Source organism: Bos javanicus, chromosome 14 (genome assembly GCF_032452875.1).
Source record: "Bos javanicus breed banteng chromosome 14, ARS-OSU_banteng_1.0, whole genome shotgun sequence".
NCBI classification, from domain to species: domain Eukaryota; kingdom Metazoa; phylum Chordata; class Mammalia; order Artiodactyla; family Bovidae; genus Bos; species Bos javanicus.
The window spans coordinates 16,650,905-16,678,354 of NC_083881.1; the positions used below are offsets into that span (position 1 = coordinate 16,650,905).

General features: G+C 36.2%; 1 protein-coding gene across 1 annotated transcript in view; it reads left to right on the forward strand.

The window, feature by feature from the left end:
- ATAD2 (ATPase family AAA domain containing 2) overlaps positions 1-26,898 on the forward strand; it is a 64,824-nt gene extending 37,926 nt beyond the window's left edge. Inside the window, exons 14-28 of the mRNA XM_061438677.1 lie at positions 520-679; positions 1,511-1,601; positions 2,290-2,604; positions 2,932-3,064; positions 3,565-3,751; positions 4,431-4,616; positions 10,974-11,109; positions 16,248-16,444; positions 16,953-17,112; positions 19,095-19,217; positions 19,336-19,479; positions 20,793-21,170; positions 23,199-23,332; positions 24,192-24,320; positions 25,327-26,898. Of these exons, the coding sequence (XP_061294661.1) occupies positions 520-679; positions 1,511-1,601; positions 2,290-2,604; positions 2,932-3,064; positions 3,565-3,751; positions 4,431-4,616; positions 10,974-11,109; positions 16,248-16,444; positions 16,953-17,112; positions 19,095-19,217; positions 19,336-19,479; positions 20,793-21,170; positions 23,199-23,332; positions 24,192-24,320; positions 25,327-25,371 (2,518 nt within the window). The 3' untranslated portion in view covers positions 25,372-26,898. The remainder of the gene's footprint in view (positions 1-519; positions 680-1,510; positions 1,602-2,289; positions 2,605-2,931; positions 3,065-3,564; positions 3,752-4,430; positions 4,617-10,973; positions 11,110-16,247; positions 16,445-16,952; positions 17,113-19,094; positions 19,218-19,335; positions 19,480-20,792; positions 21,171-23,198; positions 23,333-24,191; positions 24,321-25,326) is intronic.
- Positions 26,899-27,450: the final 552 nt, after the last annotated feature.

Consider the following 27,450-nt stretch of genomic DNA (forward strand, 5'->3'; position numbering starts at 1 on the left):
TCTTTATCTGAATTGGAATATCAGTATGAACTCATGATGAAATTTATTTTTGAAGAAAAAATAATTCCTGTCTCTGGACACTAAAAAGACCTAGAAGCAATCACAGTCCAGTATATTCTGTTTTACTTTGGCATCCTTTGATAATGTGTACACAATGAAGTTTTTGAAGCTTTTTTTTTTTTTAAGTTTCTGTTTATCTGCCTAATACTTGTATATATATATTTTTTATTGCATCCTTGTTTGAGAACTCCAGAGTTCTATGTGAAATTGTGCTTTATGAAATGGCTTCCAGGATCCATTTGTAGCATTCTAAAAAGTGTGTTTTCCATTGATTTTAAATGTCTGTGTGCCATGTAGTATGTTATTTTACAGATTTTCGTTTTTAAAAGTCTATTGAAAATAGTGGGATGTGCTGAGAAAATTTATTCACACATTTAATATATTAAATCTTCACAAAAAAAGAAATGATGTATTCGGCTTCTATATAGTTAATCTCTTCTCTCTTATTTTTAAATTTAGTTCAATTGTTTCCACCTTGCTAGCTCTTATGGATGGATTGGACAGCAGAGGAGAAATTGTGGTCATTGGTGCTACCAACAGACTGGATTCTATTGATCCTGCTTTACGAAGGCCTGGTCGTTTCGACAGAGAATTCCTATTTAGCCTACCTGATAAAGATGTAAGAATTTAACATCACTCAAATTTTGACAAAATTGATTGTGCTTATCTTGAACAAGTCTTAGTATAGTGCAAATTGGAAGATTGAGTTTTGTATGTTCTGAGGCAAAGTTGTATGGTTAACATTCAAGTACGTATGTATGTATTTTTAGAGAGGCATTATTTAAAGAATAGAACTCAGATAATTTTTTATTTTATTTATTTCTTTATTATTTGGGGGAATGCATACCTTGTGGCATCTTAGTTCTCCAACCAGGATTTTAACCCAGGCTCATGACAGTGAAAGTGCCGAGTCCCAAACACTGGACCAGGGCATCTCTGGACTTGCACCTCCGCACCCGCCCCACCACCCCAAGCACAGCCTTTGCTTGTTAGTCATATAGCTTTATTTTGATTCAGAACACATGGCCTAAAAGTCAGTCCTTAGCCAGTTCATTAGACTTGACTTTTTCATGGATACAACCGTATAATTCTACCCAGTTACTTTAAAGCTGCTGAATATTTTGAGAACCAAGTACGAAAATGTGGGTAGAGCTGTCAGTACGCAATAGTTTTTAATATGTACAATAAACAATAATCCAGCAGTTAGTTAATTTTTCTCATTCACATTTGTGATGACTAGAACTTGAGCACTAAAAATGAAGTCTTATTTAATACAAATTTCTTAAGCTCATACAAATATATCATTTTTTTCCATTTTTACTGTTTCATATTTCTGTTTATATTAGGTATTGACAGCTTTACATTTTTAGATAACCCAATTATCTTAAAGTTACCCTAATCTAAATAGCACTATATTATTATAGAAAAATTAAATTGTTTTTGTTTGTAGGCTCGAAAAGAAATTCTAAAAATTCACACAAGGGATTGGAATCCTAAACCACTGGACATGTTTCTGGAAGAACTAGCAGAAAACTCTGTTGGTAAACATTGCTTTAAGTATTAAAAGAAATATTACATGCATTTCAAAGATGGAACAAGTTGTAGTTTTGCCAAGGTTTAAAGAAACCTTGTTTCTTGTTTAAAGAAATACAAAGTTAGATTTGTTTCTTATTTATAATTTGTGGCATGTTTTCTTATAAAGTCCTAGATACCATATAGAGGTGTTTAACATCTTGACTGTCAAAGAATTTGAGAATGAAGTTAGATCTTTTGCTGTTTACATTTTTCTAATTATCCTGTTAAGTATTCTACATAAGCTATTGCAGGTAACTCTTACATCAATCCTGTGAAGTAGGTAGCTTTATTCCTATTTTACAGATATAGAAATGGCTGAGAAAGCATAAATGATTCTCTAAAAAGATCACACATCTAGTAAATGACAAACTGGAATTTGATCCTGATTATCTGATTTCAAAACTCATGCTCTTGACCCCTGCGCTCTGCTTTTAGTGCTTGCGTATTTCACTCTCAAAAGTTGATTGATTTGTTAGGGGTTATTATCAATCATGTGAGTTCACTGAGGGGCTGAGAGACATTTTAGCCTTATTACTCCTAAATATTTTGCTACTGTATTGCTAGGCTGATGTTTAGTTTTCTTTTAACCATTGTCTTGCTTAATATGGTGGTGATTTACTTTAATTTTTTTTCTTTTTTGGTTGCCTTGGATAGGATACTGTGGTGCAGATATCAAGTCAATATGCTCTGAAGCTGCTTTATGTGCTCTGCGTCGACGGTACCCACAGATCTATACCACTAGTGAGAAACTGCAATTGGATCTCTCTTCAATTAATATCTCAGCTAAGGATTTTGAGGTAGCTATGCAAAAGATGATACCAGCCTCCCAGAGAGCTGTGACGTCACCTGGGCAGGCACTGTCCACCATTGTGAAACCACTACTGCAGAGCACTGTTCACAAGATCCTAGAAGCCCTGCAGAGAGTGTTTCCACATGCGGAAACCAGGACAAACAAAGCGTTAGACTCCGGTATGAAACTTGATTGACTGTTTAGTTTTCATAGTCAGTAAAACTAAGTATTTTGTACATCTCAGTAATGTTTCTTTATGAAAGAGACTCTTGAAAGGAATTTGGTCATGCCTTTCCTAGATATCAAGGAAGTTTACTTCACAGATTTCCCTAGACTTCCTTTATTTTAGGTTTGAAGTGCATTTTAAAATTTACTTGTTATTTATATGTACACAAACTTTTTTGAAAAAAATCTTATTGGGGTTGCTAACTGAAGCATTATGTGAAGATCCACTTTGTAATTGAGAAAAGCTACTAATGTACACTTTTTTTTTGCTTGCTTTACAGATATTTCTTGTCCTCTCTTAGAAAGTGACTTGGCATACAGTGATGATGATGTTCCATCGGTATATGAAAATGGACTTTCTCAAAAATCCTTTAATAAGGCAAAAGAAAATTTTAATTTTCTTCATTTGAATAGGTACATTTCCCTTGAAAATTTATATATATGTGTATATATATTCATTTGGAGAAGGAAATGGCAACCCACTCCAGTATTCTTGCTTGGAGAATCCCAGGGACAGAGGAGCCTGTTGGGCTGCCATCTATGGGGTCGTGCGGAGACAGACACAACTGATGCGACTTAGCAGCAGCAGCAGCATATGTATTCATTCTCATGTGAATTCCCTAAAACTAAATGAAATTATGCTTGAGAAGATAAAGGATGCCAGCTAATTTACTTTTTTAAAAATTAAAATATTAGAAAATATTTTGTTACAGTTGTCATGATGTTAGAAACTATAAAGTATTCCTAAAAATCTGTAAAGTTCGATTATTTCCAAGAGCCACATGAATCATGCTGCTATGATTGACTGGCCATATTGTCAAAACTTTTGGCTTATAAAAGTTCATAATTGATAATTGGGAGAGAAATTTAAGCTTTTTTTCCCTAAAACATAGGTTATTACTCATTTCTTTCAGAAATGCTTGTTATCAACCTATGTCTTTTCGACCAAGAATGCTGATAGTGGGCGAACCAGGATTTGGGCAAGGTTCTCATTTAGCACCAGCTGTCATCCATGCTTTGGAAAAATTTACAGTGTACACTTTAGACATTCCTGTGCTTTTTGGAGTCAGTGCTACATCTCCTGAAGAAACTTGTGCCCAGGTAATTCATTGTTGCCCAGACAAATAAGCTGTAAGGTGAAGTAGTCTTCCAGAGACAAAGTCTAGAATTGCTTCATTCTTTTTTATACTGTGTTTTTTGGTCTTTCTGATTTCTGACTTCATGTTTTCAAAACAGAACCATGCCTAACTGCTTAGTTATTAAAAAGTATGACTTTAAATCCTTTTCCACTTCTTAATTACTATGTGACTTAGGAAAGTTTATTAAGTCTTTCTGCCCCATTTTCCCCATTTGCAAAATGGAAAAATCAGTACTTTACTTACATGACTGTTGTGAGAATTAAATGAGTGAAGTACTTAAAACAGTGATGGCTATGCAAAAAGTATGCAAATATTCTGCTGCTTCTTTTTTGCTATAGTTATATTAAAAGTTTGTAAAAGTGTTTTATGTATTTTTATATTTAACCTTGGTTGCCATAACAGAAAAGTCTTTTAGATTTCTTGAGCTGTTTTCTAATTGCTTGAAGCAATTATGTTTTTCTAAAAATGAAACTTTTATAAAAACATTCAAAAACAAGATGGTGGGATTGGGGGAAGCATTTTTTAGACACTTAAGGGTTTTATATGACAGTTCTGGGAAGTTAAATTGTTCTAGATTTAAAACGCACACTGCTAATGTGCTGACTCTCTAAATGTATGTAATTGTTTTCTCTCTCTACTAGGTGATTCGTGAAGCTAAGAGAACAGCACCAAGTATAGTGTATGTTCCTCACATTCACTTGTGGTGGGAAATAGTTGGACCAACACTCAAAGCCACGTTTACCACATTATTACAGAATATTCCTTCTTTTGCTCCAGTTTTACTACTTGCCACTTCTGACAAACCCCATTCCACTCTACCAGAAGAGGTAATTTGTGGGAGAAATCATTATGCTTTAGAATGGAATATTCATAATCAATATAATTTAAAAAGAGATATTCAGAAACTATTAGGAATTTATGGGGAAAAAATTCAAGTGCTAAAGAGGTGAATAAAATTATAAGGAAAAGTTTTCCTAATTAAAGATACCATTGCTAGCTATGTGATACGTAAGTTTGTTGGGCAGCACATGTGTCAGCATTTGTTGTGTATATGTACAGTGAGACCAGAGCTTTCCAGGTGGCGCTAGTGGTAAAGAACCTTCCTGCCAGTGCAGGAGACATAAGAGATACAGGTTCGATTCCTGGGTCAGGAAGATCCCCTGGAGGAGAGCATGGCAACCCACTCCACTGTTTTTGCCTGGAGAATCCCATGGACACAGGAGCCTGGCGGGCTGTAGTCCATAGGGTTGCACAGAGTAGGACATGACTGAAGTGACTTAGCACACATAGTGAAACTACTTTATAAATTTTTTTTCTCTAAATGGAATATGATACATTACTGTTCCATAACTACTTTATGTATCTTATGTGTTTTTTAATATGTAAGTCTTATTTATTTTAAGAGCACCATAGCCTTTGCTGTTGTATTGGTATACCATAATGTTATTTATCCAAATTCCTTATTGATAGGATTTCAGCTATTTTCTAATTTTTTTCTGTTGAACTGCTACAGTGAGCATTTTGGGGTTTTAAATCATATAAACATTACCATGTGGATTTTTTTAACATGCATTCCGAAAAGTGGAATAACTGTAGCTTAGTTGAAGGGTATGCACACTTGACATTTTTAACAGTACCAAATTACTGTCCTTCAAATTTGTGCCAATTTCAATAACTACCAGTGACCAGGTTTGTTCTGTTTCTGCTTATAATACTATTCTCTTATGGCAGGAACACCTCTGCCCATCACTGTCTTTTCCCTTACTCTGCTTTTTTTTTTTTTTTCAATTAGTTTATTTTTTTTGCAATTGGAGTATAATTGCTTTTCAGTGTTACGTTAGTTTCTGCTGTACAAAAACGTGAATCAGCTGTATGGATACGTATATTCCTTCCCTTTTATGCCTCCCTCCCACCCTCATCCCACCCCTCTGGTTTGTTTTTGTCACTACTTGACATAACATATTAATTTGTTTGACTCTGTCTCTCCTAGCAGAATGTTAAATATGTGAAGTCTGGACTTTTTTTCCACTTCTCTATCCCCAGAGTACATAATAACCATATTGTAGGCTTCTGTGTGTGAGAGTGTGTGTATGGTTTTTCCATACCTTTAACAGAATTAATGTACAGTTTATAGAACACTAGTAGGAAGATAAATTCAAATATTTAACTTAAAAATACTTTTGAGCACTTATTCTATAACAGACATGGTTATAGGCATTGGAAATATAGCACTGAACAGTTTAGACAAAAATCTATATCCTCCTAGGGCTTACATTTTAGTTGGGGGAAAGACAAACAAGAATAAAATACAATACTAACCTATCACTATGGAGAAAAATGTAGCTAAGCAATGCCAAAAGTGTGGTACGGTCACTGTGTTAAATTTACTGAGTTGGCCTCACTAAGAAGATGGCATTTGAGCAAATACCTGGAAAAGGTGAAGTAGTGGCCCATTTGGGTATCTGAGGGACAAAGGTTCCTGGCAGAGGAACAAAGGTTTCTTATGCAAGTATAAAAGCCCCAAAGCAAAAGTGTGTCTGATGTGTTAGAAAAATCACAGAAAGTCTAGAGTGACTAGGCCAGAGGGAGTGTAAGGCCGAGAGGGGTTGATGGCAGGGAACTATCAAAGGGCCAGGTTATGTTCCCGATGGCAGCTTTAGTAGCTGTGAATTACTCAACTAAGAACCGAATAAATTGGGAAATGAATATTAAGTGTATGTTAAGTCTAGATTCTTAGGGTGGTAAGAATCCTTAAAAGTTTCTAATCACCTAGTTCTGGACTCTAAATTCTTTCTTTTGTGTAATAACACTGTCACAATTCATTTTGTTAGTTCTGACTCCTAAAAAAAATCAGCTTATTTTGAGAGGCTTCCATTTCTTAATCTCCGTTTGTTTCCCAGGTACAATAGAGAACTTGTCTAATCTGTCTTCATCATGGCAAGCGCTTTGTATGTTTGAACATGCTTTTGCATTCATTTTTATTTCCTCACTCTAACCCAGGCTTCTTCATACTAAACAGTTCTTCTATGATAAGATATAGTTTTTAGGATTCTTAAATACAATGGAAGTTTATTTCTTGCTCACTTACAGTATCAGGTAAATGACTGGAGTGACGGCTGTACCCTCCCCCGTGCAGTCGTTCCACACACTCAGACTGGGAGAGCATGCTCATTTTCATCACGTGGCTCTCCAGATTGTTTTCATTCCACCCAGCTGAAAGGATTGGCCCTTTCTTGTGCCTGGTCTGAAAGTGATACACATCATTTCCTTTCACGTTCCATTGGCTGAACCTCGCATAGCCATACCTAACTGCAAGGGAGACTAGGAAATATGATATAGCACTGGGCCCAAAAGAAAGAGAACATGAACTGTGACAGTAGCCAGCTCTGCTGCACATCACACATATTTTTAGTTTCTTCAAAATTCTAGTCACTCGCCTGAATGTCTTTCTCTTTATATTCCTTTTGAAAGGCTGTACCCAGAATGAATTAAGTACTTTAGCAGTGTTCTGATTAACGGAGTAAAGGAGAATTACTATTTAGTAGCCACATTAACCATTTATGTATTGTACTCACTGTCAATTAAAACAACATTATTTCAAAGTTTAAAACAAAAATAAGTTTATACTCTTGGTAATAAGTAAGGGAGACTAGCTGAACTTTATATGGATGGAGGGAGGTTGAATGGAGAAGGCAATGGCACCCCACTCCAGTACTCTGTCCTGGAGAATCCCATGGACAGAGGAGCCTGGTAGGCTGCAGTCCATGGGGTCGCTAAGAGTCGGACACGACTGAGCGACTTCACTTTCATTTTTCACTTTCATGCACTGGAGAAGGAGATGGCAACCCACTCCAGTGTTCTTGCCTGGAGAATCCCAGGGACAGAGGAGCCTGGTGGGTTGCCGTCTATGGGGTCGCACAAAGTCGGACACGACTGAAGTGACTTAGCAGCAGGGAGGTTGAAAAGCCATAATCAGTTTAATCTGGCATAACTTTATCAAGAATGTGGAAATTCTGTACTTAAAATGTTTTGGCTTTTTTTCTTTTTTTTGCTATAGCTTCTTCTTTTTTATGATAATATTTCCTAAGTATGTCATTGTGAACTGGGTTGAGTAGCCCAGCATCACCCTGTCTGGGAGAGTGGAATGGGCACCGGACCAGGAATTGCTGGTTTTATAAAATGAATAGTCTGTATGGATACAAATAAGCAAGTCTGCTTTGAGCCTTACGTAGTCTCTATTGTCCTTGGTGAGCTAGTGATACTGTGTCTGTAGCATTGGACTGTAATATATATGAGAAGTACTGTGTATTACATTACAATCTGTCCATCTCAAAACTGCAGTCAGAGTACCTGTATGCATGAGCACTAGTAGACCCTAACAACTCATGAAAAAATGAGAAAGAATGTCAGAAATAGATTAGAAACTTGGGTGAATTGTGAAACACAAGCAGTGAGGATTAGATTTCAGAGTATGTGCATCAAAGGGCTGCTTTGAAAAATGGCAGTTATTTCTAGCTCTAGATCAGTGCTAGGAGGAAATTAAAAGAGTCCTTGAACAGCTTTGTGTTTTTTGGCTTTCTTCACTTCTGGCCATGCCAGACAGTAGTTGGCAGAGTTTGTCATCAGCTAGATCAGTGAAGGTGGACCAAGGACTAGTGTGGCAGGGCAGTAACTTAACCTTTAGGTACTGAATGGGAGGAGTGGGAAGACCCTGTGCCCAGGAAACAAATTACAGGCACATTCTGTTTCTAATATAGTCTACCTTATTTCATAATCACTGAAAAAGAAACTAGAATAAACAGAAAAAGCATCTATGAACAGTCATATATGAAAGGCAAAGATAAATTTATAAATAAGCATTTGAGGAAGGACAGTGCCATAGAAAATTATATCCATGCATCAGCAATAGATTGTTATGGAAAAGAACCATTTGAAGACATTACTAATGAAGTAGCTCCTCCCAAATACAAAACCCTCCAGGGCTAAAAAGACACAGATGAAGAGTGAATTAGCAAGATGAGGGATTATGAGATCAGGAATTCTTATATAATACAATAGGACAGAGATCTGAAAAGTGAGGGGAAAATTAAAGGAAATAGAGGAGATAGATTCAAGTCTAACATCTATTTAATGGGATTTAAGGGCAGAGAAAAGAAATGTAGAAGAAAAAAATAGTCAAATAATTCAGCATTTCATAGAATTAAAGAATACCATAATCTTCAGATTTAAAAGGTCCCCTGTTCTAACTGATGGATATAGAAAGACTGATATCTAGATAAAATTTTAGAACATCAAAAGTACAGAGAAAAATCTAAGCATCTTCCCAGAGAATAAAACATTACTAGAAAGGACTGAAGACAAATTGCTTCTACATTTCATTGGTAACACCAGCCACTACGGAGGCAACTGAGCAATATTTTCAGTTAGAAGGAAAATAATTTTGAATCTGTAATTTTCTTCCCAACAAATTAACATTTGAGTGAAAGAACAAAATATATTTTTGACCATACAGTGCCTAAGAAACTATTACCCACAAACCTCTGACTGAAATATTAAAAGATAATTTCTCCTCTTGGTTTTTTCTTTTTTTCTTTTTGGCAGAAGTGGCATATAAGAAGCAGTACACGAAGAAAACAGTAAAACTTGTCACAAAATTGTGCTTGTTAACTTTTTTTTTGAGGAAGAGGGAAAATATTGCCTCAGGTTCTTCGAACAGAATACTCTTTAAGCCTGATGCAATCAATGTGATAGACACTAAATACACAAAAACACATTTAAAGTTATGTGGAACTATGTTGACCTTGGTTCTGAACTCAGAATGGCAGGCAGGAAGGGCATCGTGAAGGAGAAACAGGAAGTAAAAGCACCTTCAGATTTGTATCTGATATGTAGATGTTGATTAACTTTACAGTTTGATAGAAAAAGAAGCTTAAGGATATATCTGTTAACACTTGTAACAGTGAAAGAATAGAAATACAGCATAGAAATAATACATAAAATGTCTGTCCTTTTGTGACTGGCTTGTTTCCCTTAGCAAGTGTTTTCAGTGTTCATCTGTGTTGTAGCCTGTGTTCAAATTTCATTCCTTTTTAGGCTGAATAATATTCTGTTGTATGTCTGTACCACATTTTGTTTATCTGCTCATCTGATGATGAGCATTTGAGTTGTCTTTACCTCGTGCCTAACTTCTGAATAATCCTGCTATGGTTATTGCTATGCAAGTTTATTTTTTTTTCTTCCAGTTTTTTTGGATATGTATACTGGGTTACATGATTATTCTTTGTTTAACTTTTTTGAGGAACCAGCATACTGTTTTCCACAGTGGCTGCACCCTTTTAATTCCTACTGGCTCAGGAGATCTAATTTCTCCCTGTTTTTACCCATTCTTACTGTTTTCCAGCCTTTATTCTTACTGAACAACCACTTATTCTCATATCTCACTTTGGGTTGTAAAAGTGAATTAATTGATCTCAGTTCAGTTCAGTCACTAAGTTGTGTCCAACTCTTTGCAACACCATGGACTGCAGCACTCCAGGCCTCCCTGTCCATCACCAACTCCTGGAGCTTACTCAAACTCATGTCCATTGAGTCGGTGATGCCAGCCTGCCATCTCATCCTCTGTCGTCCCCTTCTCCTTCCACCTTCAACCTTTGCCAGCTTCAGGGTCTTTTCCGAGTCAGTTCTTCACACCAGCTAGCCAAAGTATTGGAGTTTCAGCTTCAGCATCAGTCCTTCCAGTGAATATTCAGGACTGATTTCCTTTAGGATGGACTGGTTGGATCTCCTTGCAGTCCAAGGGACTCTCAAGAGTCTTCTCCAACACCACAGTTCAAAAGCATCAATTCTTCAGCGCTCAGCTTTCTTTATAGTCCAACTCTCCCACCCATACATGACTACAAAACCCTTTAAGTAAAATATCACCATATCAGTTATTGTATGAATTATAGTTTGGAGTCTTGAGTTCTAAAGAAGACCCCATGGTTTTAGTTCCTTATCCACTGCATATGTGATGTATACATAAGTTCAGTATAAGTAAAAGATTTAAGAAATTACTCATTACACAACTTAGATTGTTATTACAGTAATCTACTGTTGCATTGAATGATTGATACATAGTATGTATGTGTATACAACATACATATATACACACACATATATATAATGCATCTGTTTTCTTTTTTAAGGTACAAGAATTGTTTATCCATGACTACGGAGAAATTTTTAATGTCCAGTTACCTAGTAAAGAAGAACGGACACAGTTTTTTGAAGATTTAATTCTGAAGCAAGCTGCTAAGCCTCCTATATCCAAAAAGAAAGCAGGTTAGTTTCTGTATCAAAGTTAATATATAATAATTTTGAGAAAGTGGAAATGAAACATCAGTTAATGGCATTGCCATCTTCTAATAGTCACTCAGCTGTGTCTGACTCTGTGACCCCATGGACTGTGGCCTGCTAGGCTCCTTTGTCCATGGAATTCTCTAGACAAGAATTCTGGAGTGGGTAGACATTCCCTTCTACAGGGGATCTTTCTGACTCAGGAATCAAACCCGGGTCTTCTGCTTTGCAGGAAGATTTTTTACCACCTGAGCCACCAGAAAAGCTTCTAAGGTTGATACCTCTTACCTGTATTCTTTGTATTTCCCATTAAAATACACTAAAGTTCTTAGAGTATACAAGGCCTTTCATAGTATAGCCCTAATCATTGTGGAATTTGGGCTGGAATTCAGAGTATAGCCCCAATCTGTCTTTCCAAGCCCATCTTTGATACTTTACTCTCTTCCATCCTTTTCCTTACAAAGCACTCTGTCTTTAAACTATACACAGCATATTTGTGTCTTTTGACAATTTCATTCATGCTTGTTCTCTGTCAGTAATGCATCTGTCCTCAACCTTGTCTCTGTCTTTGGAACTACTTTTCCTGCTAGTATAATTCATGTTTTCCTTCCTTAACATCTAGACAGAATTAATTGACTAGCTTTATGATATGCCATACTTTTTTCATATTACTAATATGACATTGTGGTGATGTTATAATTATCTCTTACTACCTTAATAAATTGCCAACTTACGGGGACAGCACTCTCATATTCCCTTTTTTATCCTGAGTAATTATTAGTCCATTCTGTTTAAACAAACTCAAACTATTGTCATATTTGAAACATACCACAGTTTTTCATTAGCTGAAAGATTAACTAGTCGAGATGACTTCCTCCCATGCACACAGGGAAATTCAAATTTTTTTTATTTTAATTTTTTTAAGTTTTGGAAGTATGATAACACATTTATAGGAAACTTGAAAAATATAGAACAAGGTTATGTATAGTTACATAGAGTTCCACTATATATACAATTTTTATTTTTTTGAGTAGGTAAATTAAGATTTTTAATTGGAATTTCAGTATCAAACTCTCAAAAGCTAATAGAATGAATATACAGAGATGTAGAAGGATATAGTAGACTTGAAAAGCACTGTCAGCATAATGAAGATTTATAGTTTTCACACAATGATAAGATACAAATTCTGTTCAGGTTCCCATAGACTGTAAACTATGAGACATTGGAACATATGCAGCGACATAAAACAAAGTGCAAAAATTTCATGGTCTAAAGGTATTGAAATCATACAGAGCCTGTTTTCTTATCACTGTGGAATTATGTTAGAGATCAGTATCAAAAGATACTGGAAAATACTTTTAAGTGTGATATGACATGTACCAAGAGAGATCTTCAACTTAGCCATCAAAAGCCTGAATAAAGTTAGGCTGAAAAAAACACAGAGGATGATTGCAGAGAAGAAAGCATTTAAATGAGAAATTAGTATTAAAGATACTTTAAACAAGATCACATGTATTTTGAAATTAAATGTCTACTTTTAAATGATGGGTGTATCTAAGAAGCCATAACAAGGAAAATTACAAAATATTTGTAATAGAATAAAGACAAAAAGAATTTAGCAGAATTTGTTGCATGCAGCTGAAGCTGCTCAATGCAGGTAAATACAATGTGGAGTCTTAAAATAAGATATGAAAACAAATAATGGACACTAGCATGAAATTTTTTGAAATTTGAACAAAATCTGTACTTTTGTTAGTAATACTGTATCATGTGTTAATTTCCTGTTTTTTTTACAACATATTATTTCTTTATATTCTCAGAATTGGATTAGAAGTTTCAAGCCTCATTCAATTTTTTTTTTTTTTAATCACTGGGGCTAAGTCGCTTGAGTCGTGTCCGACTCTGTGCAACCCCATAGACGGCAGCCCACCAGGCTTCCCCGTCCCTGGGATTCTCCAGGCAGGAATACTTGAGTGGGTTGCCATTTCCTTCTCCAATGCATGAAAGTGAAAAGTGAAAGTGAAGTCGCTCAGTCGTGTCCGACTCTAGCGATCCCATGGACTGCAGCCTACCAGGCTTCTCCGTCCATGGGATTTTCTAGGCAAGAGTACTGGAGTGGGGTGCCATTGCCTTCTCCGCCATTGCCTTCTTCTTCTTCTTTCTTTTTCTTCTTCTTCTTTTTAAATCACTCAGATAATGAATTTTCTTTAGCAGTAATACTAGGTACTAAACTGCATGGAACTGTATCAAAGTTTTGAGTGAATATAAATTAGAAATCTGGCATTCTGTTCATACTAAGTCAAACAAGTGGAATCAAAATGTCATAAACTTTTTTATCTAGGCAAAAATTCATAAATTCTCTAAAATACATACTATATATAGGTATACAGAAGCTTTTCTACTACATTTGATAAAGGCTTGAGAAAGAATAACAACAACAAAGAGAGATGGAGAAATTGGAGAACATAACTAAATGAAATGGGAACACTGAATATGAAATAGAAGAAGTGAAACTAGATAAAAATAAAACATCATCGTATAGTCCAGTTGTTTTTAAACGTGGCTGCTCATTAGAAACACATCTAGAGCTTCAGGGAAGAATAGCAATAACTGGGCATTTGTATTTTTAAAAACTTCTAAGATAATTCTGTTATGCATCTGAATTTTAAAAAGTAGTTACAAGTTTTTCTATTAAAATAGTCATTTTAGTGATACAGAATTCTATTATTTTCTGTTGACCAATCATGATACAATAGTATTAAGGGAATAATAGAACATAACCATAATAGTAAAAGATGTTTATCAGTTTTCACAGTCAAGAGCCAGATAAAAAATAAAAGATAATTGCAGTTGCAAGCCATAAAGGAAACATGATTAAGCTAACACTTTAAAATAATTGCGTACAATTTAGGGATTAAGTAGAGTGATGTGGTGAGTGGAAGTGCATATATGCACATGTTCTGATCTGCCCAGCCAGTCTGTGTCTTTTGGTTGGTGCATTTAATCCATTTACAGTTAAGATAATTATCAATATGTGTGATCCTATTACCATTTTCTTAATTGTTTGGGGTTTATTTTGTGTAGGTCTTTTCCTACTCTTGTGTTTCCTGCCTAGAAAAGTTCCTTTAGTATTTGTTGTAAAGCTGGTTTGGTGGTACTGAGTTCTCTTAACTTTTGCATGTCTGGAAAGCATTTGATTTCTCCATCAAATCTGAATGAGAGTCTTGCTGTGTAGAGTATCCTTGGTTGTAGGTTCTTCCCTTTCATCAGTTTAAATATATCGTGCCATTCCCTTCTGGCTCATAAAATTTCTGTTGAGAAATCAGCTGATAACCTATAGGAGTTCCCTTGTATGTTATTTGTCATTTTTCCCTTGTTGCTTTTAATATTTTATCTTTATCTTTAATTTTCATCATTTTGATTACTGTGTGTCTTGATGTGTTCCTCCTTGGGTTTATCCTACCTGGGACTCTCTGTGCTTCCTGGACTTAGTTGACTATTTCCTTTCCCATGTTAGAGAATTTTTTAGCTGTTATTTCTTCAGATATTTTCTTGGGTCCTTTCTCTCTCTCTCTCTTCTCCTAGGACCTGTATAATGTGAGTGTTGGTGTGTTTAATGCTGTCCCAGAGGTCTCTAAGGCTGCCTTCTTTTCTTTTCATTCTTTTTTCTATTCTGTTCTGTGGCAGTGATTTCCATCGTCTGTCCTCCAGGTCTTAGCCATTCTTTTGCCTCAGTTATCCTGCTGTTGATTCCTTCTGTAGCAGTAGGAATTGTTCTTCTGTTCTTTAGTTCTTCTAGGTCTTTGTTGCATCTTCTCAAACTTTGCCTCCATTCTTTTTCCGAGATCCTGGATCATCATCACTATATTTATTTTGAATTCTTTTTCTGGAAGGTTGCCAATCTCCACTTTATTTGGATGTTTTTCTGAGGTCTTATCTTGTCCCTTCATTTGGGACAAAACTCTGCTTTTTCATCCTGGTTAACTTTCTGTAGTGTGGTTTTGGTTCCACCCACTGTGTGATTGTGGTTCTTGCTTCTTCTGTCTGCCCTCTGGCGGAGGAGACTAAGAGGCTTGTATAAGATTCCTGATGGGAGGGAGTGGTGGTAGGGAAAACTGAGTCTTGCTCAGTAAAACTAATCCAATTATCCACTGATGAGTGGGGTTGTGCTCCCTCCTTGTTAGTTGTTTGACCTGTGGTGACCTAGCCCTGGGGTCTGTGGGCTCTCTGGTAGGGTTAATGGTGACCTCCAGTAGGACTTAGGCCAAGGGGCCCCTTCCAGGACTGCTACTGCCAGGAACCCCAAGCCATGGCCCACCATACCTCCACAGGAGACACTTAACACTAGCAGGTAGGTCTGGTTCAATCTCCTGTGGCGTTACTGCTCCTTTCCCCTGGATCGTGGCATGCACAAGATTTTGTTCGTGCCCTCCAAGAGTGGAGTCTGTTTTCCTCAGTCCTGTGGGGAAATCCCCCTGGCCTTCAAAGTCAGATTCCCTTGGGATCCCCATCCTTTTGCTGGATCCTCAGGTTGGAAGGCCTGACATGAGGCTTAGAACCTTCACAACAGTAGGAGAACTTCTTTGGTATTATTGTTCTCCAGATTGTGGGTTGCCCACCTGGAAGGTACGGGCTTTGATTTTATCGTGTTTGTGCCCCCTCCTACCATCTTGTTTCAGCATCTTTGTGTCTGGACGTGTGGTATCTTTTTTTGGCGGTTCCAGCGTTCTCCTGTCAGTGGTTGTTCAACAGGTAGTTGTGACTTTGGTGCTCTTGCAGGAGGAGATGAGAGTACGTCCTTCTACGCCGCCTTCTTGAGGATGACATTTTTCGTAATTAGGATATTCTTGTCCTGAAAATAGGCATTTTCAAGATTTTAATAGCCTCTTAAATGATTTTTAAATGATAATGACTCAGCAATTCGTATTCCCAGTTACAAACTGCCAATTACTGCTGGAAGAGATGTAGAGGTTGAGATTATTGTAGCACTTTAGTATTCCAAATCCCCTGGTTCCTGACAGATAGAAGGAGGATAATTCCTGAAAGCTTGTCTGCTTGGTGTACTAAATTTTGTCACCCTTGATCTGGTGGGAGAGCAGTAACTAACTTCCATTCACGTAAAGTTTTGCAGGCCCTGGAGGTACTCCCTGTGGCACCACCACCTGAGCCAAGACCACTGACAGCAGAAGAACTGAAACGACTAGAAGAACAAGAGGAAGATACATTTAGAGAACTGAGGATTTTTTTAAGAAATGTTACACATAGGCTTGCTATTGACAAGCGATTCAGAATATTTACTAAACCTGTTGACCCTGATGAGGTATTAATTTAGTCTTTGGATCAGAATGCTTCAGACTTAGAGAATATTTGAACAGTTTTATGTGTGTCCCTCTGTACACTCTGAACTTGCTTTCTTATTTGGAAGCACATAGAGGCTTCAGGAGTTATGTAAGGCGTTTTCCTTTCCTGCAGAGCATAGACAATTAACTTTGCCCAACTCAAATGTTCTAGAAGTAACTTGAGAATGTCTCAATGCTACATGACATTCCTGTGACCTTCACAGTAAAGAATGCGGTCCTAAGTTGGCATTGAAGGGTGGGTGGCATTTGGATGAGCAAAGAGGCTTAAGGTGTTACTGGAGATACAGGTGCCCAAGAATGAGAATGAATACAAAACAAAAGCCACCTTAAATACAGAGTTTCATATTAATATATTTTCATTATCTCTTACGTATATATTTTCTCCTGTTTTGCCTGGCAGAAAAACTTGACTCAAATTTTTCAGTGTTCAGAGTTAGTTTGTGATTTGGTCATTTGTTTGAATTTTAGGTTCCTGATTATGTCACTGTAATAAAGCAACCAATGGACCTTTCATCTGTAATCAGTAAAATTGATCTCCACAAGTATCTAACTGTGAAAGACTATTTGAGTGATATTGATCTGATCTGTAGTAATGCTTTAGAATACAATCCAGATAGAGATCCTGGAGGTGAGCATTTGGTGGGTTTTGTTTTATTTTGTTTTGTTTTTTTAACCTCAAGGAGTGGAACGAGGGCTGCTAACACTTAGTGAAGGGTGATTTTATACTTGGTGCTATATTAGAAGCATTTTACACTCACAGTGCCATTCAGTCCTAATGAAACACAAAACTGCATAACAATTTAGCTTGTTCTTATTTGTCAATGTTCTTTCTCAAAGTAGGAAAATAAAAAGTCTGTAATAAGTTTGAAAGGATTTTTTTAATTAAGACCATTACAATTTTTATTAGCAACAAAGTAATATAATACTCGGTAACAGACTAAGTCCCCCATTTCCCTTCTCCAAAGGTAAGTGTAAGTAAGTGTTAATTGCTCAGTCATGCCCAACTCTTTGGGACCCCATGGACTGCAGCCCCCTAGGCTCCTGTGTCTATGAGATGTTCCCGGCAATGGTACTGGAGTGGGTTGCCATTTTCTTCTCCAGGAGATCTTCCCAACCCAGGGATCGAACCCGGGTCTCCTGCACTGCAGGCAGATTCTTTACCAACTGAGCTACAAGGAAAGCCCATCTCCAAAGGTGGATGCTGTTAAGTTTAGGGCTATCTTTCCAGACCTTTTCTGTGCATAGAATGTATCCACAATCTACTGCACCTACACAGGCTATTAAATAAAATGTATAAAGTAAGAGATTTTTAGGTGATAGATTTGTTTATATGTATAATGACATATTCAAATATCTATATAAACTTACTGATTTCCAAAAAAATACTCTTTTAGGTTCTTTTTCTTAGCTTCTTGCTTTGTGAATGCCCTATCCTTAACTGTGTTGCTTGATAATTTTTTTAATAGTTCTATTTCCTGCGTTGAGTCTCTTACATTGGTATTCTGTTTTTAAATTTGTCATGCTTAAAAATTAGATTGATTTCCACCACTGAGACTTTACCCAACGATGTAAAAGCCCACTATTCTTCCCTCACCAGTCTTGTACCCCACCTTCCCTAGGCTCTGTCCCACAGGTCAGAGTTCTGGAGGTAGCAGTGGGCAACAGGCTGCCAAGTTGGGAAAACCCCTTAATTGTAGAAAGAAGGAAGCTTCTCCTGGAGGAAGTAGGCTTCTTCTGTTTCCTTGCAGTCATGCTGCTGCTGCTTCCTGTTCTGACCATTCTGACAAATGTAAAATTATTTCAGGGCAGTGGTGTTCACACTTGAGATAGCACCAACATCTCCTTCAGGACATGCTAAAGTGCAGCTGGCTGGGCCCCACCTCCGCAGGTTTTGATTCTTTAGATTCAGGACTGGAGAATGTGCATCCTGACAAATTCCCACATGGTGCCAAGGCTACTGCACTGAATGAACTTGGCCCGGGCTTTCTTCAGGTCATGTTAGAAGCCCCCGGCAGCATCCCTTCTGCTGTAACAGCCCTTCCTGTCTACTGTAAACTGAATGTTATTTGAATGCTGCAGCATCCTCCTGCCCTGTGAGGGGGACTGATCCAGCTGTTCAAGCAAATTTACATTCACTTATGATCTGCCTTTCTTTACCTTGAGACATATTCCAGTTCATGGCACTTAGACTCAGTTTAGGATTTTTTTGCAGTGTTTCCTAGGTAGTGTTGCTGTTTCATTGTCTTTGTTTAGTTCCTCAGTCAGTGTCGTAATATCCTCTATATCTCTTCCAAAATTGTTTTACATCCCCGGTTCACTCATGAACCTGATAGCCTTCCTTGCTGTTTTTGTGTCATTGTATTGTTTAGTTTTGCTGTTGACTGATTCTTAAATTTTCCTTGGTGTTTCAAAGGGATTTAGCTAGGAATCAAATGTCCAGAACATTAGATGAGCATCAAAACCAGAAATAACACAGTTCCAGTAACTTACTATTCATGGTGGAAGTAAAAAACAAATTGTAACAGCTATAATCTTAGCCCAACATGTAAAATTAATTTTTGTTGAATTATTAGAAGGAAACCATTTTAAAATTCTTTCTTTATTCCATAGATCGTCTTATTAGGCATAGAGCCTGTGCTTTAAGAGATACTGCCTATGCAATAATTAAAGAAGAACTTGATGAAGACTTTGAGCAGCTTTGTGAAGAAATTCAGGAATCTAGAAAGAAGAGAGGTAGGAAAATGATTTGACATCAGAAAGAGATGCCTTAAATGTATTGAGTACTCATAATTCTCCATGTAATTTTTATATCTGAAAATTTTATTTGATATTCCGCATGTCTATTTATAAGGTTGTAGCTCTTCCAAATATGCCCCATCTTACTACCATGTAATGCCAAAGCAAAATTCCACTCCTGCTGGTGATAAAAAATCAGATCCAGAGCAAAGTGAAAAGCCAAACAGGCCCAGCACTCCTATGGCTTGCAGCACTCCTGGTAAGTGCATTTGGGTGATTTTTACTTAGGAAACTCTAGCCTTTACTCTCTTCTGATGCTGTTTACTTTTCTCCCTCAGTTTCCTTTGTCTATATTGATGCCACTCGTTACATTGATTTCATTTCTATTAAGGCAACTTTGCATTCTTTAAATAAATCCATGCTTGCCGTGGGGTACCATTTGCAATCCCAATTCACCTTTCAGTTTACAGTCTAATTGTGGGTTGACTTGATTTGAAACTGATTTTTGCTTCCTATAATCCTAATCTATTTCCTGTTCCCTCTTTATTCTTAGGGTATAACTCCACAGAGTACCCACCCAAATTCTGTGGGTTTTCCAAGGCCTCTTCCTTGGCAGGCTCCTAATTCCAGTTTTTGCTTTTAAAGTTCTGTGAATATCAGACTGTCCTCAGCTTCTTAGCCTCTCAGCTATTCATCTGTTTTCCAAGATTTGGGTGCCATAATTCCTCAGTGCTTTTAAACGGAATGTTCATAAAAACTATTCATACTAGCCCAACTAATGCTGATCAACAGTAGAATGGAAAAATATGGATTATTATACAGAAGTGAGAATTATTAAACTTCACGTAAATACAACACTATGGATAACTTTCCCAAATATGAGATTGCAGAGTGGTTATACTGTGTCTAGGCAGAATTTTTAATCTCTGTGTACCATAGTTTCTTCATCTGTAAAATGATGTTGAGGAATGGTAGCACACCTGATCGGGTTAAAGTGGAATTTCAATGAGTCAGCACATATGAAGGCCTTAGAAGAGTTCCTACTTCATGGTAAGCACTTGATAAGTGTAGGATGTTTTTAGTCTTGCCCTTTCTTCAGTTCATTCCTCATACTACTGCCAAAATTGCCTTTGCAATATGTGCATTAAAAAATTCACACGATTGTTGAAGTTTCCTGAAATGGAAGGGAGGTTCAAGAGGGTGGGGATATATGTATACCTATAGCTGATTTCATGTTTGACAGAAAACAACAAAATTCTGTAAAGCAATTATCCTTCAATTAAAAAATAAGTTAATTAAACAAAAAAATTCATGTCTTTCCCCTCCTTAAAATTATTGAACTTTTAAAAAAATTATTCAGGATGAAATCCAAATTCCTTAGAATAACAGGTCATTGCCCGCTTTCTGCCTTCTTACAGTACTACTTTTGTTCATCTATTCCAGCCATACCATACTGTGGTGATACCTCAGATTTTCCTCTTAATATCTCAGGAGGTATTTTTTCCTCCACTTAACTTAGACTTTAAAAAGTTGTTCAATGTTCTCTTATTCTTTTTCTTAAATTCTTTGAAGCTCAGTTGAAGAGAAAAGTCCGCAAAAAATCAAAGTGGTACTTGGGCACCATAACAAAACGAAGGAAGATCTCACAGGCAAAAGATGACAGCCAAAATGTCACAGGTGACAAAATTGAGAGTGATACAGAGGAAAATCAAGATACAAGTGTAGACCACAATGAGACCGGAAACACAGGGGAGTCTTCAATGGAAGAAAATGCCTCTGAAAGCAAAATAGAATTAGAAAATAACAATTCAAGTCCTTGCATTGAGAATGAACCTGAAGAATCTGGAAAGACTACAGCATGTACAGAATTGAGGAAAGATAAGATTGCTTGTAATGGAGATGCTTCTAGCTCTCGAATAATAGACATTTTCGATGAAAATGAAACAAAAGGTAAGTCTCAGTGAAGCAACTTACTAATTTTAAAAGATGTTTCATTCAGGGTTCTTTAACAGTTAATTGCATCTCAGTTTACTCTTTTTCCATGTTTTTCAGAGTACAAGAGTTAATTAAGGAAGATGGCATTATTTTATTTAATAAGATTAAATTATTAGTATTAAATAGTAATAAGATATCATTATTTTATTAAATAACAGTAAATGACTGTGGTTAAAAGCACACTACAGTGGGACTTCCTGGTGGTCCAGTGGCTGAAACTGTGTTCCCAGTGCTGGCAACCCCGGTTTGATCTCAGGACAGGAACTGATCCCACATGCCACAACTAAGACCTGGCGCAGCCAAATAAGTAAACCCTTTTCAAAAAGCACAGTATAGCATCACACAGACCTGGATTTGAGCCTCGAGCCCCACTGCTTAGTAGCTTGTGACCTTGGTTAAGATTCTTGCCCCATCAGCCTCAGCTTTCTCATTTGCAAGACTGGGGGTAGATAGTGCTGGGTAATAAGATATTCTGAGGATTGAATAAAGTAATCCAGATAAAGCATGTGGCAAAGTGCTTGGCTATACAATTTTTAAAACCTGGCAGGATACCCTGTCATTTTTAAGCAGGATAAGCAGTTTCCTGTGATTTCTTGCTGAGTGATGTGAAACAACTGTTACTCACCCCCATCATTCCTCTATCCCTATTGTAGGTCCCAGATCATTTATACTGTATTTATTCTGACGGTCCTGCTCCCAAAGATTTTCATTTAGAATTGTCTTCTGTCTGCATCTTCTTGAACCTTTGGCATTAGATTTGTTTGTTTTTTTTTTTTTTTTTCGGCCGCCCGCTCTTCCTCACAGCTGCCTGCTGCCGGGCCCGCCCCGCCCCCGGCGCGCTCATAGGCCCCGCGCCTCGCGCGTGTGGCCCATTGGGCCTGTTTGGTTTTTGGAAAAGCCAAACATTTAGTCTTACAAAGCAAAAAGAAGGGTAACGAGGTCAAAAATTTGTTTTGGTCAAAAACAAGTATTGGCTAAGTTAATGAGACTGGTTTCCTTCAGTGGCCTATATGGTTAATCTTTTTCGAGGACTAGAAATGAGTTCTAGTGTGTTTGAGTAATCTTAGAATGGTTTAGGATATATCCTTTTGAATGTGGATATTTAAAATGTTAATCCTCTGACTGTAAAATTTTGTATGTTCTATTTAAGTTCAACATTTATTTTTGTTTTATCATTATCTTTTCTAAAAGAACACTATTTAGTGAGACCAGGCATCTATTTACACTTGTCAGGAGATTTGGGTTGTTGTCCTGGCCCTTAGAATGGTTAGGTATATTGACCTTAGAAAAACCTCTTCACTTTTCTTTGGCCTTGTTTTTTCGCCTCTTAGTTAAGTAGATTGTTATAAATCAGGGATAGGCAAACTTTATCTGAAGGGCCAGATAGTCACAACTACTCAATCCTGCTGGAAAAGCCATATTGACACCCTTAATGTAAAGTGGGTGTGGTTGTGTTCTAATAAAACTTGAATTATGGCAGTAGACCAGATTTAGCTTCTGTGTAGTAGTCTGTACTGAAGTTCCTTCCAGCTCTTAAATATCATTGATTTTTTTTTTTTTTTTACGTGCTACACAGCATGCGGGAATCTTAGTTCAATCCCAATGACCAGGGATTGAACCTGTGCCCCCTGCAAGGGAAGCTCGGAGTCCTAAGCATTGGCTTGCATATATGCATGCTCAGTCTTTGTGACCCTATGGACTGTAGCCAGCCAGGCTCCTCTGACTAGAGGATTCTCCAGGCAAGAATACTGGAATAAGTTGAATTTCCTTCTCCACCTAACCACTGGACTGCCAGGCAATTCCCTGTCCTTAATTTTTGAGTGTGTAAATGGTAGCATCTTAATCTTACAGCAGAGTCAATAAATGAGAACAGGGATTTGTGTTTAAGTAAATATGTCCTGCTGCTTAATCAGCCTAATGTTTATTTTAGGCATTATAAAATGTTTGTGAAACAGACAAATAATAATTATTTTTTCATTCTAGAAATGTGTGTTCTGCGAATGACTCGAGCTAGACGTTCCCAAGTAGAGCAACAGCAGCTCATCAGTGTTGAAAAGGCTTTGGCAATTCTTTCTCAGCCCACACCCTCACTTGTTGTGGACCATGAGCGACTGAAAGTATGTAAATTAAAGGCACAGTGCTTTCATTGTATGAATTAGAAACATAACTCGCCAAAAGCGGGATTATAATAGTACATTATTGCAATTTGGCTTGCAATAAATATATTTTATAGAAGGATAAACTTGGTATAGTTTGATGTTACCAATGAAACTCTGTAACTTTCATTAAGGCAGTGATTGAAGATGACTAGTGTATTAACGTTACTGTTTTGACATATTAATACTTGTCTATACCACGTATCCCATACATTGTTTGTATGACCATACTTATGACCATTTTAGTTGGTTTTTACTTAACCATGGTTGCATGTTTTTGTTGACTACAAGGCAATGGAATATCATGATAGGACAAGACTTGAGGAATCACAGAAATTCAGTAGGTCCATTTCGGTCATGAGAAAAAACCCTCATCAGATGAAAAACCTTTTTTGAAGAAAAGAACCCTGAAGTGGTGCAGTAGATCATCATTTATGTCCTGTCTCTTTTTGTTTCACATAACAATTAATTCTAGCATATATTAATCATAGTGACATAAAATATTCTACAAAAATGCCTTTTCTCTTGGTAGTCTAGTTTGAGATTATTTTTTAACTTGTCTGAAGAGATTGATGGCTATAATAGAAATTGGCAACCTCTTCAGCTGTAGTTTTTAGGATGAGAGGCCAGAGTCATAGAATGTTGATAAAGGTAGCTTGCAGTTGAATGTCAGAACCACTGTTAGAGACTGCAGTGTCTTATCATATGACTTGATCTGCCCTTTCTGTGGCTTATATGCTAAAAATGTCCCCAAATCTTCAAAACTAAAATGTCTCTGGGAATTTCTCTCACATATGTAAACACTTATGTTTTCTTTTAGAATCTTTTGAAGATTGTTGTTAAAAAAAGTCGAGAATACAATATTTTTCAGTTGGAAAATTTATATGCTGTAATCAGCCAATGTATTTATCAGCATCGCAGGGACTATGACAAAACAGCACTCATTCAGGTAAACTCATCTATATGAGAAATTAACTGATTATAAAAATTTCTAAATACCATTTTTTAATGTGTGGAATTATGAACTATTTCTAGGTACAACCATGTTTTGTACTTTTTAAAATCTAGCACCTAAATTAGCTTGTGTTTGTTTAATAAGCAGTGGAACATTGAAGTATCTATAAACTATGAAAAATCTTTTTTGTGTGTGTATGAATGAAGACATATAGCTCATTTTTAAGACAGACTTAAGATAGGCCTATTTGTCTTTATTTAATCTGTTTTATAGTGGATGTGTGTGCTTAGTCACTGTTGTGTCCAACTCTTGGTGACCCCATGGACTGTAGCCTGCCAGGCTTCTCGTCCATGAGATTCTCCAGGCAAGAGTACTGGAGTGAGTTGCCATGCCCTCCTCCAGGGCATCTTCCCAACCCAGGGATCGAACCCAGGTCTCCTGCATTGCAAGGCAGATTCTTTACCATCTGAGCTACCAGGGAAGCCCTTATAGTAGATATTCGAGTCCTAATGTTTAAAAATAGATATTGACTAATACCTATATAGGATTTCATATATATATATATATATACACACACACACACATAAAACTCGCTACCTACTATATACCTACTAGTATGTAATATATATAGTATTTAGTATATGTAATAAAGTATACTGTGGTATCTATATAGTATAAATATATGTAACTGTATAACCTATAAACTCTTAATATCTGTAAGTACACCAGTGCCTTGGTTAATAACTATATGAATTTAATGTAAGATGAAAGCATCTCAGACTTTAATTCAAAAGGGATTTAAATAATGAAGTCCCATCAGTGTTAACAGTCTATGTGATAGTCATAAATACTGAACAAAATTTGTTTCTCTCTCAGTTATATACATGGATAATGATGTCCTTAAGGTTGTTCGCTGCAAAAGAAAACCAGCAATGGAGTAATGTTCTTTAGTGTTTTCTGCATTGAAACTTACTGTTTTTCCCTCCTATCCTTTATCTAGAAAATGGAACAAGAAGTAGAAAACTTCAGTTGCTCCAGATCATGATGTCATGGTACCAAGTATTTTTTATATTCAGTTCCTATTTAATTCACCTTTGTCGTGTTGACATAACTGATGCAAGATGAAATCCTGAATCTCTAAAGAAAAGAGTAAAATAGTAATTAAAAATATTTAAACTTTTCTGGTATTTATATACATGTGTAAGATAAATTACAGAGATAACTGATAAATATTTGATTGAACAAGTCATTGTAGTAATACTATTACTATTGTTATCGGTAAAGTGTGGCCAACTCCTAATAAAGTTTATTTTGATAATTAATGTTTATGACACTTAGGAGCAATTAGTGACACTGATAGTTTTTGTTTTAAGCACTTTTAATTTTATCCTTCCTAAAAATAGTTTATTGTGTCAGACTAGAAACTACTTAACCATTGTGTCTTTGCCATCGTTTCTGCCTTTAGCATTCTCTGCAAATTCACTTAAAAGCTCGTGCTTGAGTCATGATTTGCAGAAGGTCCCCTGAACAACTTCTAGGTGAACCGCAGTTCTGTACTTGAATATCAAAAGTAATGCTTTTTAGATAAACATTTTTTATCATTTAATTTGGATTAATAAAAAATTTAAAATTTTTTTGTTTTACTTTTATGATTATACATACAACAAATGTATTAACGACTACTTTGTTAAATATCTTTTTAACAATGCAAAGTTTTTATATATGAAAGCTATTTATATCCTTCTTAGGCTGTATTCTATAGATACCTTTTGTATACAATTATATAAATGTAAATATTATGAATTTTGTATTAATGATACCAAAAATGCATTTCTTAAAGCAATAAAAGCATTCACCACCATGCATTTCCCCCTTCCCCCATTTTATTTCTTTTTCTTTGAGACATTCTAGTATTACTTTACAAAACGTCTTTTGAAGGGAATAGGGGATAATGATCTCGTGAGAGATTCTGGATTCCAATACAGTTTCTGAGTTAAACTGCTTTTTGTTGTTGTTTTATCTGGATATTTTATTTAAAGGCTTCTAAAACTCAATAATTCAGATACCTTAATTAGTAGATACTGTCTTATGTAATGCATAATGGAATGCTGCTGCTACTGCTACTGCTAAGTTGCTTCAGTCGTGTCTGACTCTGTGAAGCCCTATAGACAGCAGCCCAGCAGGCTCCGCCGTCCCTGGGATTCTCCAGGCAAGAACACTGGAGAGTGGGTTGCCATTTCCTTCTCCAATGCATGAAAGTGAAAAGTGAAAGTGAAGTCGCTCAGTCGTGTCCGACTCTTAGCGACCCCATGGACTGCAGCCTACCAGGCTCCTCCGCCCATGAGATTTTCTAGGCAAGAGTACTAGAGTGGGGTGCCATTGCCTTCTCCAAATGGAATGCTAGTCACTGAAAATATTTAAGTGTATGTATATTCCTGGATTCACACACACACGTCTTCATTTTTAGTGAAATTTATTGTAACTTATTCTAGATTCATGCTTTTGTAACTAGGATTTTATTTTGTATGTATAGCTTCTGTAATAAATTGTAAAGGTAAAAATTGCTTCTCAATTCTGTTTCTTAATTATTTTATAATGTCCTAAAAATAATTCAGTGTGAAACAAGTGCAAAAATCTGTCTTATTACTGTGCATAATTTAAAATGCTATTGACACTGGAATGTATATATTCTTTAGTTACTAATCTGCTCCTGTCCTTTGCATGACTGTGTATACATGTGGAGAGTAATGTATCTACATTGCTGTGTAGGCTTTCAAAACCATGCTGAAATTGCAAACCTAGAATGTCTTTCTCTCACTTTTTTTTTGCTTAAAAGTATAATAAGGCTATTATATATATATATTATGTATATATTGTATATTTATATTTTATATATAATCTGTTATATATTTTATACATAATATATACTATAAATTATAATATTTGTATATTTATATTTTAATGTATATAAATTATATACATAATTTTATATTTTATTATATTTTATTATATTTATATTTTATAATTTTATATTATGGTATAAATTTTATATTTATGCATTATATTTTATAATTTATATTTATATTTTATATTTATAATATAAATTTTATATTTTATATATTTA